The sequence below is a fragment of the Cervus elaphus genome, chromosome 20, assembly GCF_910594005.1.
Source record: "Cervus elaphus chromosome 20, mCerEla1.1, whole genome shotgun sequence".
NCBI lineage: Eukaryota > Metazoa > Chordata > Mammalia > Artiodactyla > Cervidae > Cervus > Cervus elaphus.
Window position 1 is genome coordinate 92,333,855 of NC_057834.1, and position 20,393 is coordinate 92,354,247.

Sequence of the window (20,393 nt, forward strand, 5' to 3'; positions counted from 1 at the left end):
CCATGTTGGGGAGGGGGAGAAAGATTTTGGAAATAAATTTTTATAATTTAATAGAAAATATATTTTAGAGAAGCAAATGAAAAGAGAAGGAAAGCTAGTCTATTATATCAAAATACAAGTCTAGCCCATATCAGTGTTAAAGAAAATTTAATCAACTTAGTTTTATTACAGCAAATTGAATATCTGGCCTTCATTAATTTGTAGAAGATACAGAGTCAAGTAAGCTTCCTGATGTGTATTAACTGAATTATCTTTTCTTGTAAGCTACTGCAAAGATATCCTTGAAAGCACACAGGAGTAAGGCAATGTTCTGATTATGTCAGTAATGTTTCCTAAAAGGCATTAAGAGTCGTCTTATAAATATTTTCAAATAAAGATTGAGTACCAATGTGCAGAAAAGAGCTGTGACTCAAAAAAAGTAAAATCTGTGTAAAGACTTCAGAAGTTTTTCTCTTCTTTTTTTTGCCAGTTGAGTCTTCATTAATGTATCAAACACCACTAAAAGCATTCTAATGAATCTCAATAGCTAGCAAAGTCATTACTGAGAATATAGCTTCATGATCCTGTTCTGGAATGAGGAAAAAGGGGAACTGTAAAGCTCTAGTTTAGGAAGTTGATAAAATACCCACAGGAGTGTTTAAGAATGAATTTAAGAGTCTTTAAAATGAAAGAAGTTCTATATCAGGTAAAAACCTGGTCATAAGTTTCCTCAAATATTCTTGTCCCTACTCTAAAAAAAGTGGTGATACTGCTCGGGGCAGAACAGTATTGTACCCATTTTAGAGTAGAGTATCATTTAGCTTGGAAGATCTGGCACCTAAGGCAGTTATCCAGTTACATCATATTCTTGTCCTTAATTTTTGTCATCAGTTGACTTCCTGTCATTCCCTGTAGTCTTTCTATGTTGATGCATGAAGCTTTCCTTTATCCAACTTCTGCCTTTTATCCCAGTTAACTTTGGAATTCATAAGAACAACTCTCTCAATTGCCTAACCTAAACATTTTTGAATCCCACCAGCCTTTTAGCTTATTTCCGCAATCATAGAAGCGCCCCCTTGTCTCTTGGAACTGCCCCACCTCTTAAATTTTAAATTCCTGTATATTTATTTATGACTAAAATCTTTTATATTTTCAATTCTTTTTTTCCTTTCCTTTCCCCACATGTATTCTTCAAATATATTATGACACTCATCCCTCAAATAACCCTTCTTATAGAGTTTCTAATGTAGCTTCCTGGATTCTTACATTGAATTCTTTTTTCCATTTCATTCAGTGTCTCTGATATCCTTTCCTTTCATTGCATTCACCTCAGCCCCTAGGCTGGAATAGTCCAATTATGTTTCTTCATTTTTTGTATTCAGGTAAAAATGGCTAGAAGGCATCAGTGACTTGTATATTTATGTTGATTTCAATTATGTGGCATCCAACTTTAGCAGTTCTCTCAAGTTATTGCTGTTTCTGTCATTACCTACAAAATATTTCAAACTTCATCAGCTATAGAGTTTCCTATGCAAATGCCACCTCTGACCTTTCCTCCACAGCAAGTCACTCACTTTATCCCAAAGGAATTTTAGTCCTTCAAGCTTGAATTTGTTTCACTTTCTCTTGCACTATCTATAAAATTCTGTCTGCATGCGTGCTAAGTCACTTCAGTTGTATCACAACTCTTTGTGATGCTATGGACTGTAGCCCTCCTAGCTCCTCTGTCCACAGGATTCTCCAGGCAAGAATACTGGAATGGGTTGCCATGCCCTCCGCCAGGGGATCTTTCAAACCCAGGGGTCAAACCCACATCTCTCCTGCATTAGCAAACAGGTTCTTTACCACTGGCATCACCTGGGAAGCCCATAAGATTCTACATATCCTATATTTATCATTTCATTTTCTACTGTCTCAAGATTAGGTTCCTATTTTCCTGTTTAAAACTAATAATTACTCTATTTTTGCTCTTAGTTAGTCTTGAAATGGGTAATGCAAGACCTCTGTGCTAGGCAGAATCATGGCCCCCAAGAAGATACCATGCCCTGATCCCTAGGACTATGTAATAGGATAAGATACTGGAGTGGGTAGCTATTCTCTTCTCCAAGGGATCTTCCCAACCCAGGTCTCCTGCATTGCAGGCAGATTCTTTACCATCTGAGCCATCAAGGATGTCCACTGTTGGGGGAGGAGATGAAATTTCCTCTCTCCCCATTAGTTCCTTTTGGCTGGCAATTAAAATAGCATAAGACAGATTGACAGGAGAAAATCAAATTACATGTACAAAGGGAATTCACATAAGTATGAGGAATTCCAAAGACATCAAGGCAGATAAACCATAACTTGCCTTGATGTCTTTGGAAATCTTCATATATATGTGTGTGTGTGTGTGTGTATACATACATATATATATATACATACATATATATATATACATACACACACACACACACACACTAGACTGAGGAGAAGAAGGTAGGGGTCTGAGGTTTCAAGGAAGTAAGGTTATTCACAGGAAGAGCCAAAAGAGTTAATGTTTGATTAAAAAAAATGTTTGCAGGGCCATCCAAAAACAATAGTTGCAGAGTAAATTTTGATCAAATGGGCTTTGCTGGGTTCCTCCCTGTCTACACTATCTAACACTTTATTGTAGCTATCTATGGTGACAGCTTCTTCCTGGAACATACCCTCAATTTTAAATTCTTTTAGGCAATAAGGGGAAAGTTCAAAGATTCTTTTGGGTCTAGATGGTTTTTAGCTCAAAATAATTCTCATACCAGAGTGGCACATCTTGGGGAACCCTGGCTTTGTCCCCATCAATACTACACTTGGGGATGTGCTACCTTATGTGGTAAAGGGACTCTGCACCTGTAATTGAGATTTGACCTTAAAATAGGAAGATTATTGTGGATTATTCAGGTGGGCCCAATATAGCTCATGAGTCTTTAAACACAGAAACAGAAGAGAAAGTCAAGAGGCTCAAAGTAGAAGGAAGATTTGACACGACATTGCTGACTTGAAAATGAGAGGAGTCATGTAGGAAGATTTAGAAGAAAATGAATTCTGACAACTAGCAATCTTGGAAAGAGGACCCCAAGACCTGAATGAGAACCATGGCTATGGTTAACACCTTATTAAATGTTGGGTACACCAGGATTTTAAATGCATTAACTCATTTAGTCCTTCACTAAATCCTATGAGTTGAATTATTCCCTTTTAAAAGATGAAGAAAATGAGGTAGAGAGAACTTAAGTAATATTCAAACTCATGTGGTCAATAAGTTGCAGACTTTCTAGACCTAGGCCTCTCTTCCACTCCCCAAATCTACATTTCTGAGTATACCTAAATACAAATATATGTGTAATAATATGTATTTCATTTATATATTCATATCCCTTTATTTCTATTTACCTTCTATAAGTGTCTCATAATTATACCTTATTTATCTTTGTTTCAAGCATCTAGGGATAGTACCAAGCATTATAGTGTATAACTCTTGAGTGAATGAGGATTAATGAAATAGTTCTCCTAAGGCCTATGGCATTTCTCAGGTTTGCCTGAGTAATCTGGTTCACATTTCTCTAACATAGTAAGAGCCTTTATTGATCTGCTAGGACTACCATAGCAAAATACCGCATATTAGGTTATTTAAGCAACAGAAATTAGTTTTCTCAAGTCATGGAGAGTAGAAGTCCAAGATGAAGATGTTTTTAGGTTTGGCTTCCCCTGAGGCCTTTCTCCTTGGTTTGAAGATGGCAACCTTCTCACTGTGTCCTCACATAACTTTTGTTTTATGTGTGTGTATCATTGATGTCCCCTCATATTCTTAGAAGGACACCTCTAAAAGACCTTTCTCCAAATACAGTCACATTCTAAGGTACTGTGGGTTAGTATTTCAACATGTGAATTTGTGGAGTAGTGTCCACAGATAGAGTCCTAGATAGAACTTGGATTTCTTGAGGCTTAGGTAAAAGTTCTGCAAATCATGGCAGAGCCTGGTTTAGATGCCACTTTGGGAATCTAAGCCAGTGTTTTTAAGAATTCTCAGTTACAGCTAATAGAAAACTTAGAAATATTAGCCAGAGATGAATATTATTTAATGATATAATAAAATTTTATGCAGTAAGTGGAGCTTTATCTTTCTCCCATTTGTATGTATATATTTTGAAGACATCTAATTATAGTTACAGTTTGATTGATTGTTATGGTTTTAGCTATTTAAAAGTATCTCATTCTGTTACCTTTCTTTGTTCTTCTTAGGGCTCAAGAAATACATAAAAGACACTGTGAAGAAAAGTTTGTTAATGAAATGATTGCCTATCAGAAAGCTTGTGAAAGACTTCAAGATGCTAGAACAAAAGCTGCAATTGTGAAAAAGAATTTAGTCACTAAGTTCCTGATGGAATGACAAAGTGAACTGAAACCAGATCACATTCTGTGGTCATTTTTAATTATGGCCATTGTTTAGTTAAAGGACTTTGAAATAATACTGTGAAAGAAGAAGTACTCTATGTCACAAGATTGATTTGTATATATATCTTCTAAAATATAAAGAATAATTAAAATGTATCTCTTCTTGATCATAATTTAACTTAAATCAGGTTGACTTGGCACACCTGAGGATTCCTTATATATCCAGATAGCTAGGGAACAATGAAAGCTGACTTAATTTATTGCAGGAATTATTGCAAAACCTTTACTTTTATTGTTTCATATCGTGAGTTCAGCAATTTGTAATCTATTTACAGCTTTTATGGCAACTTTTGAATAGTTTTTTTGGTCCCAGCTGTTGACTTTTATTCAGACACTGTGTTGTGTTTGATCAGTTTCATAGCCTGCTTTCATATATTTAATTATATTTCATGTTTATTTTATTAAAACAATTTCTTTTTTCAAAATAAAAGTTTCACCATTATATCGGTGACTTGTGTTCTTATAAGAATTCAGAAAATATAAATTGAAAAGGAAAGTTATATATTTGTAATAACTTCCTAGAAGACTGTAAGATTTTGTATATTTACTTTTGTTGTGTTAGCCTTCACTTATATAGGGAGCAGAGGAGAGAGTTAGAGAAAGAACACATATAATTAAGTAACTGCGATTGTGAAGTATCCAGAAATGGTATGCAATCATTTTAAGTCTATGTAATATATGGCATAGAATTTAAAATGTAAAGAACAATATAAAAATACATGAAAAGTCTTTGTAAAATTTTAGATGATTTTCAATAGTATTTTCAACCTAGAAAAATAAATGTCGCGCAGTTATTATGACATTGTTCACTTTATGCAGTAGAGCTAATGCCATTCAAAATTTCTCTTTACTGCTCATCATTTTATTATATGCAGGGTTTTGTGTGTCTTTTTTAAAATTCTCTAACTTTCTTAATCTATGCTAAAGTTCCAGAAATTAAGTATTTTACAACAGCAGTTATTCATTGTGCTTCTTTGCTGGAATGCTAAAAAATCCTAGTAGTATTACCCTAAAATTCTATAAAATCGTAACTGTCTATTTAAATCCATGGCACCAGCTCTCTGTTTTCTTTTTAATTTGCAGATAGCTAATGAGCAAGTCATACTGGTATTTTTAATTATCCTTCAAAAAGAACAAAGGGGAATACTGTGAAGTGGTAAAAGTATGACAGATGTAGAGTTCCATAACAAATTAGATAATCTCTCTGTTACCCCATTTTTCTGTTCTGTATTTAGAACAATATATATCTTCCGGGGACTTAATTAAAAATAATAGTCCATGTCACATAGCATTGTTATAAGACTTGAATGAGAAAAACATAAAAAGCAACATAGTGCATTCCACAGAGTAAGCACTTAATAAAGGTAAGTGTATAGTAGTGGAGGCAGGAGTCTTTTCTGTGTAGTTATAGGAGGATTTGTCAACTATGCAAGTGAGAGTTGTGAGACACTTTATCAAGGAATGGTAGAATTTTGTATCATATATTTGAATATAATTCTTTCATTCAATAATTATTGAATATTTGTTACCCTTCCTATATGCTCCCATTCCATACTACAGACCTTTCATAACATTTATCACACAACAGGTAATCAATAACTTCCTTGATTCCCACTCAACTGTGAGCTTTTTTAAGGCAAAGACAATTTTACTCATCTTTGTGTTTCTATTACTTCGTAAAAACACAGATGCATATTATATTACACACAATGTTTTTTCTGTCTATAGCTCTGTTTTCCTATTTATGTGTAGTCCCAAGTCAATCTCATGACTTTTACGCTGCTTACTATTTATATTTTGAAGAATCAAAATTCTATATCTCTGGGTTATATCTTAAATTTAATATAGCTCCTATATTTCCAAATGCATGCTAAATACTTCTACTTTGAAGGCCTAAAATCTTTTAAAAATCATACATTGAAATGGAATTTATTATTATTGTTTATTTGTTTCCCTCCGTCCCCAATCTTGCTTTTTATTCTATATGCTCAACCTCCCCTAGGTTCATAACCATCTGAAGTTTCCCATATTAAAATTTTAGAACATATCTTTGACTTTTTTTCTCTTACCTCACCACATCTTATTAGATCTGAAGCCCCAGAACTTTGTCTGCAAGGTCTCTTTGGCAGAGACTGGCTCACTTTTCACCAAACCCATTTTCTGTTTCTTCAGGACACAATTAGCCTATATTTTCCAATCTCTTTACTCAGTTAATTGAAGCAAAAGAATGAATTTATATCAGAGGAATCTGGGGAAAAGTGATTGACAGCCCTTCCAGGTACATACCATGCACTAAACTCCATAATTTTTCCTCTTCATTTGCTATCTTGGAAAACACATGTTCAAGATGGCTGAACCATAAGACGGTTCTGGTTGGGAACCAGAGGCCCGATTCCCAAATCATTGCTTGTAGGGTGAACAAGAACACTCATTTTGTTCCGTGGCAAACTTTTTCACTAAAGCCAAGATAGTAAATATTTAACATTTTGTGGACCATATGGTATCTGTTGCAACGGCTCAATTCCATGTTGTAAAACAAAGGCAACCATAGATAAGATGGAAAATAAATGAGTATAGTTGTGTTGCAATAAAAACTTATTTACAAAATAGGAAGCTGGTCAGATTTGGCCTGTGGGTGATAGTTTTCCATAGAGAATTAGACTTGCAGTTTTTTAGACCTTACATATGCAAGAGTGCTAAATTCTTCTAACTCAAAATAAATGCTAGACATAACACATTTCTCAAACAAATAACTACTTATAATGTTCCTTATACAAATAAGTCCACTCTAAAGCATTGTTACATATTAAAATTGTTTACACATGATAATAATACTGAAGTATTTCAAAATAAATCACCACTAAAACTAATACACAAACACCAGGCCAAAATTTGCTTAAATAGGAAATTGCTATACCAAAACCAAGGTTAACAGCAAGAAATAGCAGAAGTTTATGCTAAAAAACAGGGTGATGGAAAAAAGTGGGATTGGAGCCAAGAGGTGACGTACTATGAGCCTTTTCTTTGAGTAGTGAGATACCGATAGAAGAAGAAAAACTTTCTTTTCATTTCTTCCCAGAGAGTTCTTAACAGAAGCAGTAACCACCAAGGATTACAGGAGCAGCATTTCATCTTAAAAGAAAATTAAGAGGTCAGTTAGCAACTTTTCCTCCTTTTTATTTCTTAGAACCAAGAGTAAACTTGTATTTTCTGTCTGATAATCAATCCACTAGTACAAATTGCATAGTAAGAGAATGCAATGGTTAAGATCACCAACTTTGAAATAAGAAATATTTAAGCTTAAATTCTTTGTCATTTTATTAATTGCTTGGCATAAATAAAGTTGTTGAAGCTCAGTAGAAATTTTGGTTTCTTCATAAATGAGATGAAGTATGCAAAGCATTTAGGGTACTACTGTATCGCAGTAAGCACTCAGTTCATGGTAGTGATACTTATGTACAAAGACAATAGAGATTCCATGAATTCACAAGGAATGACTCATTCTCTTGAAATTCACCTGATGTTTTTTTAAGACCTTTGTATTGTGTTTTGAAGAAAATATTTCCTAAAGTTGCACATTTATCTGCTAACAGGAGTGAGCCTTGGAATTACACAAGGTAAAAATGCCTATCATTTGCTGGGAAGGTGACAAGGATGGACAGGACAGAAGCAAGAGAAAGGAACTATTATGCAGATATATATATATGTTTTTTCACATAATCACACAAAGGCAAGCATAGACAGAGACTCAAAGTGTTCCCAGATAGATTTTATGCATATTATTTTGACTATTTATTATTAACTACAATGATTTGTTATTGGATACACAATATTAAAAAGATGTATTTTGTAATATCAATAACCTAAAATGTGAGTGAAGGGGTAAGTATAGTTTCTGTATGTTATCAAAATTAAGCTGTTATTGTGTTAACGTGTTAGCATAGCATGTCATAACTATAATAGATTTTATGTTAACCTCATTGTAATCACAAAAGGAAAACCTGTAGTAGATACACAAAAGATTAAAATAAAGAGATCAAAGTATACCACCACAAGAAGTCATCAAATCAAAAAGGAAGACAGCAAGAGGAGAAGAAAGGAACAGAGAAATTGTGAAACAGTGAACAGTTAACAAAATGGCAATAGTAAGACCTTAACTATCAATAAGTACTTTAAATGTAGATGGATTAAATTCTCCAGTGAAGAAATAGAATAACTGAATGGGTTAAAAAACAAGATCCACTGATACTGTTGCCTACAGTAGACTCACTTTAGCTTTAAGGATAAAGTGAAGGAATAGGAAAAGATATTACAGACAAATGGTAACCATAGAGAGCAGGGGTAGTGATACTTATATAAAAAAAATACACTATAGACTAAAAATGGTGAAAAAAGACAACAAAGTCATTAAATAATGATAAAAGATCAATTCACAACAAGATATAATGATGTTGAATATTTATGCACCTCACACTGAAGGACCTAAATATATAAAATGCAAGACTAAAAGAAGAAATAAGCAATAGTACAATAATAGAAGATTTTAATACTTGATTCACAGCAGTGGAAAAGTTATAAGAAACAATTAATAAGAAACTATATTTGAATATTTTAGACAAAATGGACCTACCAGACATATATACAACATTCCTTTGAATCACAGCAGAATACACATTCTTCTCTAGCATATACAGAAAATTCTCCAGGAAAGATCATGTGTTAGGTCCCCAAACCTGTCTCAACAAATTCAAGAAGATAGAAATCGTATCAAGTATCTTTGCCAAACACAATGCTATGAAACTAGAAATGAATAACAGGAATAAAATGGAAAGTCATATTTCCCCATACCAACTAGCCAAAATGGGTAACCAGTATCTCTCAGACTCTCTCACCCTCTGTCCCTCTCTGCCCCCTCTCTCCATATATATATGTATTGTGCATGTGTGTAATATCTGTTTGAGAGCTAGAGAGCTGTAAATAAAAAGAAAACTAGGAAATTAATTCTTAATAGAAGCCCTTCCTAGGTAAGCAGAAGTGCCAAAATCTGGGGTGGGTAGGATGAGACTTGGGCTTGTCTGGCAGAGAGATTTTACTGGTGTAATTGAAAATTTATGGTTTCCTAAGTTATAAATTTACAAAGATTTTGGGGCTAGTGTGATGGATTAGAGTCTTTAAAACCCTCAGATGGAGAACTAGTTCTTGCTAAATTTCTCCAGTGGAACTTCTGCTGAGTTTTTAGTATTTCAGGAATTTGGAAGGCTATGACTGAAAGCAGAGAGAGAGAGTAATTTATAACCATCATGCTTAGATTCCAAAGACTTGCTAGAATGAGGAATTGGTAATATACATAAGTTTGATTTCACCCTCAAAACCATGGAACAAGAGCCTGCCAAAGCTTCAGCAGATTCCCCCACCCAACTCAATCTCTAATTGGACAAAAGTGATCAATTCCTTACTCTTAGGGTAATGTCTTGCCCTCTTTAAGGGAAACAAAATGTATTCTCTCAAGTTATTTTAAACACATTGTCTTACATATAACAAAGAAAACTGTGAGACATATGAAAACATAGGAAAATATGACCACAAATGTCCCAGATGTTGCAATCATTAGACAAGAAATTTATGTAAAATAAATGACATAAATATTTAAAGCAATTAGATGGAAAATCACTTAAATGGATTAAAAGATGGAGAATTTTAAGAGGGAAATAAAACATCTAAAAGAGAACCAAATCAATTTCTAGAAGTTAAAAATGCCATATAATGACACCAGTTCAAGATGGTGGTGAAGGATGTGAGCTCATCTTCTCCTGTGAGAGCATCAGATTACAACTAGCTGTTGAATAACCATCAACAAGAGGACATGGGAACCCACCACAGGTGATACCCCATGTCCAAAGACAAGAAGCTGCAGCAGGACGGAAGAGGTGCAATCATGATAGAATCAAATGCCATACCCACCATGTGGGTGACCTACAAACTGGAGAACAATAATACCAAAGAAGTTCTCCCACTGTTGTGAACGTTCTGAATTCCACGTCAGGCTTCCCAGTCTGGGGATCCAACAAAAGGACTGGGAATCCCCAGGGAATCTAACCTTGAAGGCCAGCGGGATTTAATTATAGGACTTTTACAGGACTGGGGAAAACAGACTCCACTCTTAGGGGGCACAAACAAAGTCTTGTGTGCACCAAGACCCAAGGGAAGGGAGCAGTGACCCCACAGGAGACTGGACCAAAACTACCTGTGGTGTTGAAGAGTCTCCTGTGGAGGCATGGGTCGGCAGGGGCTCACCACAGGAAGTGGGGCACTGGCAACAGCCATCTGGGAAGGTCCCCCATGGTGTATGCCTTGGAGGTTGTCACTAACCCTACCATAGAGCCCTTACACCCCCGGGCTGTTGACTCAGGCCACAAACTACCAGGGAGAGAGTGCATCTCACCCATCAGCAGATCATTGGATAAACGTTTTACTGAGCAAGGCTCTACCGACCAGAGCAAGACCCAGTTTTTCCCACCACCAGGCCCTACCATCAGGAAACTTACACAGGCCTGTTAGCCTCCTTCATCAGAGGGCAGACAGAGGCAAGAAAAACCACAGTCCCACGGGGCTAAAACAAAAACCACATTATAGAAAGTTAATCAGGATGAAAAAGCAGAAAGTTACATCCCAGAGGAAAGAACAAGATAAAACCCCAAAAGAACAAGTAAATGAAGTGGAGATAGGCAAGTCCAGGAAGCACATAGAGTCCCAGGCAGGATAAACCCAATGAGGAACACACCGAAACACATAGAAATCAAACTGACAAAAATTAAAGACAGAGATAAAATATTAAAGGCAATAAGGGAAAAATGACCAGTAATGCATAGGGGTACTCTTTCCAGGCTATCAGCTGATTTCTCAGTGGAAACTCTACAAGCCAGAAGGGAATGGCAGGATATATTTAAAGTGATGAAAGGGAAGAAACTGCAGCCAGTGTTACTCTACCCAATAAGACTCTCATTTGAATTTGATGGGGGAAATCAAAAGGTTTCCATACAAGCAAAATTTAAGAGAATTCAGCACTGCCAAACCAGCTTTACAACAAATGCTAAAGAAACTTCTCTAGGCAGGAAACACCAGAGAAGGAAAAGACCTGCAGAAAATAAACCCAAAAGAATTAAGAAAATGATAGTAAGATTAAATGCACCACCCAAAAGACATAGACTGGCTCAGTTCAGTCATTCAGTCATGTCCAACTCTTTGGGACCCCATGGACTGCAGCATGCCAGTCTTCCCTGTCCATCACCAACTCCCAGAGCTTGCTCAAACTCATGTCCACTGAGTCAATGATGCCATCCAACCATCTCATCCTCTGTTGTCCCCTTCTCCACCAGCCTTCAATCTTTCCAGGCATCAGGATCTTTTCCAATAAGTCAGTTCTTCACATCAGGTGGCCAAATATTGGAGTTTCAGCTTCAGCAACAGTCCTTCCATTGAATATTCAGGACTGTTTTCCTTTAGGATTGACTGGTTTGATCTCCTTGTAGTCCAAGGGACTCTCAAGAGTCTTCTCCAACACCACAGTTCTAAAGCATCAATTCTTCAGCACTCAGCTTTCTTTATGGTCCAACTCACATCCATACATGACTACTAGAACAGTAGACTAGACAGAACTTTGTTGGCAAAGTAATTTCTCTGCTTTTTAATATGCTGTCTAGATTGGTCATAGCTTTTCTTCCAAGGAGCAAGCATCTTTTAATTTCATGGCTGCAGTCACCATCTGCAGTGATTTTGAAGCCCAAGAAAATGAAGTCTGTCACTGTTTCCATTGTTTACCCATCTATCTTCCATGAAGTGATGGAACCAGATGCCTTGATAGACTGTCTGGGTGAATGTAAACATGTGCATGGATACACTTCCACATACCACATCACTCTGCTTGACTCCCCAAATTGTATGTAATTATTTTATATTGTTGGGTTAATTATGTTCCTAGTATGACTTTGCAATTGTAATTATCTTTTCTGTCTGGTTGTTGATTGTGATAAATTAATAAACATCTTTTATATTGTGATTTAAAAAAAAGAAAGGAATCAGTCTTGCAAGGAGACGTCAGTTCTACCCCTGGTCTGGGAAGATCCCACATGCATCAGAGCAAATAAGTGCCTGCATCACAACTGCTGAGCCTGCTCTCTAGAGCCTGAGCATCACAGCTACCAAGCCCACGTGTAGCAGCTACTGCAGCCCAAGTGCCCTAGAGCCTGTGCTCTGCTATGAGAGATGCCCCTGCAACGAGGAGCCCTTGCAATGCAGTTATAGAGTAGCCCCTGCTCACCACAACTAAGACCTAGCACAGCCTACATAAATAAATACACAAATAATTTTTAAAAGCTATATAATAAATTCAGAGTATACTGGAAGGGCTTAATAGCAGACTGGTCAGAGCAGAAAGAAGAATTTGTAAACTTGAATAGTTTACTAATTTACTAATTTCAAGAGAAATTACTAATTTACTAATTTCAAGAGAAATTAGAAATTACTCAAACTAGAGCATAATTAGAAATTACCCAAATTAGAAATTACTAATTTACTAATTTCTAGAGAAATTAAAAATCACCCAAACTAGAGCATACAAAGGAGACTATGTGTGTGTGTATTTGTGAAATATTTGATGCTTTCTCATCTAAAAGTAATGGAGAATTCATGACAAACACCTGTTTCTTATCCAGCACAAATAATTACTGAAAGCCATGTGTTACTGGTGTTGCTAGTGTTTGTGGTACCAGTGTGAGACCCCTCCCCTGCTTTTGAATCTCAGTATTTTCAGATTGCTTATATCTAAAATCAACAGAAAATTTTTCTTTAAACTGAAACAGTAATATTGCATATTATATATGCAAATGTAAATATATATATATATATATATACAAATTTTCCCTACTTCACTCTTCCACCCAGCTCATTTTTTAAAGCTTATTAGAATTCTGTTGCAGTATTTCATAGAATAACTCTTGCCTTCAATGTAAATTCTAGACTTAATCAGGATGATATATTTATATCTCTACCCGTTCACAGATATGGATCCCACGTATGTGCATGCATAGACACAATAAAAAATCTTAAAGAACAATATTTGACGTCTGCCAGAATTCTCTCTTTAGAAGTGCTACCAAATTCCATGATTTGTTTTTTGTATTTGCCTTCTAATACTATTCTTGGTTGCTTATGTTCCAATCATGCTGAATACCACTGATTCTTGAAAATGCCATGATTTTCTGCTTTCCTCCTTTGATGGCAATATTTCTCCCTCCCAACTAGAATGCTCCATATTGCAAACACTACCAGAATAATTTCTCAAGAAATATCCCAACATTGTGGTCTATGAAAATTTGACTAATTCTTTCAATTGTTGCTGCTCAGGAACTAAATCATGTCCAATTCTTTGAGATCCCATAGATTACAACAATCCAGGCTCCTCTGTCCTCCACTATCTCCCAGTGTTTGCTCAAATTCATGTCCATTGAGTTGGTGATGCTATCCAACCATCACATCCTCTGCTGCTGCCTTCTCTTTTTGCATTCAATCTTTTGCAACATCAGGGTCTTTTAAATGAACTGACTCTTCATATCAGTGGACAAAGTATTGGAGCTTCAGCAACATTCTTCCAATGAATATTCAGGGACTAGTTTCTTTTAGGATTGACTGGTTTGATCTCCTTGCAGTCCAAGAGATTCTCAAGAGTCCTCCAGCACCACAAATAGGAAGCATCAATTCTTGGGTGCTCAACTTTCTTTATGAACCAACTCTCACATCTGTATAAGACACAGAAAACCTTAGCTTTGACTATACGGACCTCTTTCAGCACAGTGATTTCTTTTATTTTTAATACACTGTCTACTTATGTCATAACTTTCCTTTCAAGGAGTAAGGGTGTTTTACTTTCATGGCTGCATTTACCATCTGCTGTGATTTTGCAGCCCAAGGAAAGAAAATCTGTCACTGCTCCCACTTTATCCCCTTCTCTTTGCCATGAAGTGATGGGACCAGATGCCTTGATCTTAGATTTTTCAGTATTGAGTCTTAAGCCAGCTTTTTCACTCACCTCTTTCACCCTGATCAAGAGACTCTTAGTTCCTCTTTGCTTTCTGCCATTAGAGAGGTATCATCTGCATATCTGAGGATGTTGTTATTTCTCCTGGCAGTCTTGTTTCCAACTTGTGATTCATCCAGCCCTGAATTTCACATGATGTACTCTGCATAGAAGTTAAATAAGCAGGGTGACAATGTATAGCCTTGTTGTACTCATTTCCCAATCTAGAATAAGTCCATTGTTCCCTGGTCTGGTTTTAACTGTTGCTTCTTGATGTGCATACAGGTTTCTTAGGAGAACAGTAAGGTAGTCTGGTACCCCTATCTTTTGAAGAATTTTCCATAGTTTGTTGTGATGCACACAGTCAAAAGCTTTAGAGTAATCAATGAAGCAGAAGAAGTTTTCCTGGTACTCTCTTGGTTTCTCCATGATCCAGCCAATGTTGGCAATTTGATCTCTGGTTCCTCTGCCTCTTGAATAGCCAGCTTGTACATCTGGAAATTTTTGGTTCATGTACAACTGAAGGCTAGCTTGAAGGATTTTGAGTATAACCTTGTTGTCATGTGAAATAGCACAATTTTAAAATAGTTTCAATATTCTTTGGCATTGACCTTCTTTGGGATTGGGATGAACACCAAACTTTTCCAGTCCTGGGATTAACTCTGAACTTTTCCAGTCATGGGGTGAAAACTGACCATTTCCAGTCCTGTGACCATTGCTGAGCTTTCCAAATTTGCTGACATATTGAGTGCAGCACTTTGACAGCATCATCTTTTAGGATTTTAAATAGCTCAGCTGGAATTCAGTCACCTCGTGTAGCTTTGTTCATTTGTAATGCTTCCTAATGTCCACTTGACTTCACCCTCCAGGATGTCTGGTTCTAGGTGAGTGACCACACCATCGTGGTTATCTGGGTCATTATGACATTTCTTATAGTTCTTCTACGTATTTTTGCCACCTCTCCTTAATCTCTTCTGCTTCTCTTAGGTGCTTCGCATTGCTGTCCTTCACTGTGCCCTTCATTGCATGAAATGTTCCCTTGATATGTTCAGTTCTCTTCAAGAGATCTCTAAATTGTCCCATTCTATTGTTTGTCTTTATTTCTTTGCATTGTTCATTTAAGACGGTTTTCTTTTCTTTCTCTTCTCTATAACTCTGCATTCAGGTGGGTATGTCTTTCCCTTTTTCCCTTACATTTTGCCTTTTTCTTTTCTCAGCTATATGTAAAGACTTGCATTTCTTTTTCTTATGGATGGTTTTCTTGTACAATGTTAAGAACCTCCATTCATAGTTCTTCAGGCAATCTGTCTACTAGATCTAATCCCTTGACTCTATTCATCCCTTTCTATTCATCACCTCCACTGTATAACCATAAGGGGTTTGATTTTGGTCATACTTGAATGGCCTAGTGGTTTTCACTACTTTCTTCAGCTTAAGCCCAGATTTTGCAATAAGGAGCTCATATCTGAGCCACAGTCAGCTCCAGGTCTTGTTTTTGCTGACTGTGTAGAGCTTTTACATCTTAGGATGCCAAGAACATAATCAGCCTGATTTTGGAAGTGATCATCTGGTGATGTCCATGTGTAGAGGTCATCTCTTGCATTGTTGGAAAAAGATGTTTTCTATGACCAGCATGTTCTGTAGAAAAAACTCTGTTAGCTTTTGCCCTGCTTCATTCTGTACTCCAAGGCCAACTTGCCTGTTATTCTGGGTATCTCTTGACTTCCTACTTTTGTATTCCAGTCCCCTATAAGGAAAAGGAGAATCTTTTTTTGGTGTTAGTTCTAGAAGGTGTTTTAGGTCTTCATAGAACCAGTCAGTTTCAGCATCTTCAGCATTAGTGGTTGGGGCATAGACTTGGACACTCTGATGTTGAATGGTTTTCCTTGAAAATGAAATGAGATCATTCTGTTGTTTTTGAGGTTGCACCCAAGTACTACATTTTGAACTGTTGTTGACTATGAAGGCTACTCCATTTCTTCTAAGTGATTCTTGCCCACAGTAGCAGATATAATGGTCATATGAATTAAATTCGTTTATTCCTGTCCATTTTCATTCACTGATTCCTAAGATATTGATATTCACTCTTGCCATCTCCTGTTTGTCCAATTTGCCTTGCTTCATGGACTTAACATTCCAGGTCCCTATGCAATATTGTTCTTTATATCACTGGACTTTTTTTTTCACCACAAGACACATCCACAACTAAGCATCGTTTTTGCTTTGGCCTAGTCGCTTCATTCTTTCTGAGCTTTTAGTAATTGCCCTTCACTCTTCCCCAGTGACTTCACTAGTGCCTCAGACAGTAAAGAATCTCCCTGCAATGCAGATTCAATCCCTGGGTTGGGAAAATACCCTGAAGAAGGGAATGGTTACCCGCTCTAGTACTTTTGCCTAGAGAATTCCACGAACAGAGGAGCCTGGCAGGCTACAGTCCATGGAGTCATTAACAGTCAGACATGACTGAGTGACTAACACTTTCTCTCTTCCCCGGTATTGTATTGGACACCTTCCAACCTGGGGGGCTCATCATCTGGTATCATATCTTTTTGTCTTTTCATTCTATCGATGGAGTTCTCCAGGCAAGAATACTTGAATGTATTGTCATTTCCTTCTCCAGTGAACCATGTTTTGTCAAAACTCTTCACTGTGTCCTGTCTGTCTTGTGTGGCCCTGCATGGCATGGCTCATAGCTTCATTGAGTTATGCAAGTCCCTTCACCCAAGTCTGTGATCCATGATGGAAATTCTTTCAATTATATGTATTCTATTCCTTCTTTTGAAACACCATAGTACTTAAAATATTGTATTCCAATTATAAAAGCATTATCATGATTTAAAAATAGAAAATATAAACAAAATGGAAACAAAATACAAACAAAAATGAAACATAAAATTAATAGCATTTAAAATATACAACCTGTAGGTAATCACTGTTAAAATTTTGATGTTTTTCATTTCAGATTGAGAGGGGTGTACGTGTTCTTTTCATCAATGTCTCTTCCATGCTTCCCACCCAACCCCTCCACCCCACCTTCTGGGTCATACATGATTATGAGCTGAGCTCTTCTTGTCTTTGACCACATACATATCCTTGTGGTAACCAGGTCTAATATGAGCTCCTATCAGCACTACCCAGCACATCCAAGCATGTCCTCCCTCTGACCAATGTTTATTATAATTCATGTATCATAATACACAGAGTCATTCAGCAGAATCTAACGTAAACATTGGCACTTGCACAGATTGGGAAAGAATTATCCCATTTTTATGCTGCTATAGATCCTGAGTTTGAACCAGGAGGCAGAAGTGGTAGCAGTGCAATCTATCTTCCAACTTTATTTTAAGAAAGTGGAGCTTTTTCAGCTCCACTGGCAAAGTGGAGGCAAAGTACTGATAGACTAGAGAATTTTTCTCTCAGTTTAGTGAGTATTTAACCTTGAAAAAACTGTATCGCAGCATCATTATTATATTTGCAGAAACTTCTCCCACTTTGTAGGCTTTTAAAGGAAAAAACAGATCTGTCTACCACAGTGGAGGGGGTTCTATATTTTAACTATGGCCTCATAAATACATACAGAAATAAAGATTACAACTTCTACTCATACTGTTTTCCTAGTTGTGTGATGAACATATTTGTATAGTTTAATTAATATCTTCTTCTTCCTCTCCATTTTCCCAAATCCTTATATGTATAATATTAATGTAATCATAATAGAACTAAAGAGGAAAGGACATTGTATAGTGATCCTGAGCTCAACGTAGGATATAGTAACTAATGAGATTTGAATTATTTTCCTTATGGAAGTAGATGCATTTTCTTTTTGTTGAACAAAAAACATTTATGCTAGAATTGAGTCCTTTGGGGGGAATGAGAAGTGTTATTATCAGAAGAAAGATGTAGCTGCAAATTTGTCAAGGTTTTTTATTTTTGTCTCTATACCATCTGAATGCCATTTTTTGGGAGCATATCCTTTAGTTAGATCATATTTTGAGGTACGAACCCACGTCCCAACACAAAATGTAAAAGGATCAAATAATTTTCACCCCAGCTTCTGCCAGTCATTTGATATCCATGCTATCACTTTTAATCCTAAGAGAGTAGTACAAAGGCCATTAGAAGTCAAGAACAGACCTATGGACATGGGGGGGCGGGGGGAGGGAAAGAATGAGATGTATGGAGGGAGTAACATGAAAACTTAACAACCATGTGTGAAATAGAGGCCAATGAAATTTTCTGTATGACTCAGGAAACTCAAACAGGAGCTGTGTATCAGCCTAGAGGGGTGGGATGGAGAGTGAGATGCGAGGGAGTTTCGGGAGGGAAGGGACATGAGTGTACCTATGGCTGATTCTTATTAATGTTTGACAGAAAACAACAAAATTCTGTAAAGCAATTATCTTTCAATTAAAAATAAAGTGGCTGTAATGTTCTTTACACATATATATGGAATTTAGAAAGATGGTAACGATAACCCTATATGCAAAACAGAAAAAGAGACACAGAAATACAGAACAGACTTTTGAACTCTGTGGGAGAAGGTGAGGGTGGGATGTTTCAAAAGAACAGCATGTATACTCTCTATGGTGAAACAGATCACCAGCCCAGGTGGGATGCACGAGACAAGTGCTCCAGCCTGGTGCACTGGGAAGACCCAGAGGAATCGGGTGGAGAGGGAGATGGGAGGGGGGATCGGGATGGGGAATAAGTGTAAATCTATGGCTGATTCATATCAATGTATGACAAAACCCACTGAAATGTTGTGAAGCAATTAGCCTCCAACTAATAAAAAAATTAAAAAAAAAAATCATATAAAAAAAATAAATAAATAAAAAAATAAAAATAAAGTGGCAAAAAAAGGAGTCATTCACAGTGAAATGAAGAGCTCAATAGTGGCAGCATCAAATTTCCAGCATTAGAAATCCAAAAGTTGATCATTTCTGTGGTATTGTTCAGTCTGATTTCCTGCTACCTAGCCTCCCTTGGTGTTAGCCTATTTTGTGAGCTTTGTCCCCAGATTTCTCCTGTTGATTTGAGTTACCTAATATCCTTCCAGTGAGTACCTTTTTTGTTTCACTAGCAATGTTCTCAGTTGCATGCAAGAATAAGGAGAATCTAATACATTTAGTTTGTCTCAAGTGTAAATGATTTCTTTTCTGAAACTGGCACAGTAGGGTTTTTGCCTTAATCGTTTGATTATAATAACATAATTATTATACAATTATATATAGTATATTATATAATTATTATATAATAATCTATAATTATTATAAAATCATGAAGATTTTAAGTGTAGTGAATACAATGCACCCAGAACAGTGCCAGGGCTGAGAGAAATGCTATAATAATGTTATTAATCATTGTATTAATTTATATTAATAAATTATTTTTTTAAATCATTTTCAGTGCTGTAACTGTTCAGCTTTTAGGAAAATTGGAAGGGAATGCATCAGGAGCTGATAATGAGAAGGCATATATTAAAAGTAAGTCATGGTACTTTGAGGCTACAATCCTGTGACACTCATCTTTCCTTGCACTGTGGTCGTTTGTCTTTTTGTTTAGCGTCTCTAGTTTGGGTATAAAATCCTTGGGGTCAGAAATGTGTGTCATCATTTTTTTGTTCCCAGCTGTCTCTAGCAAATTCTGGTACACTATAGGTGGTCCTCAGTGATCATTCATTGATGTGTTTCTCAACTGTGATTTAGTCAGTGTTCACTTCAATAACTAAGTGGAAAGACTTTTCTTAAAGCCTACATCCAAGAAAAGAGCAGAAAAACCGCTTTTATATATTTATTTTTATTATAAATGTGTATACTGAAATATACATATCAATTTTGTAAAATCAGATTTCCATTACCTCCTGTGACAC

The 20,393-nt window shown here is 36.3% G+C and overlaps 1 protein-coding gene across 1 annotated transcript in view; it reads left to right on the top strand.

Annotated features, from left to right (window-relative positions):
- LRRIQ3 (leucine rich repeats and IQ motif containing 3) overlaps positions 1-4,868 on the top strand; it is a 198,002-nt gene extending 193,134 nt beyond the window's left edge. The window contains exon 10 of the mRNA XM_043876900.1: positions 4,240-4,868. Within this exon, the coding sequence (XP_043732835.1) occupies positions 4,240-4,387 (148 nt within the window). The 3' untranslated portion in view covers positions 4,388-4,868. The remainder of the gene's footprint in view (positions 1-4,239) is intronic.
- Positions 4,869-20,393: the final 15,525 nt, after the last annotated feature.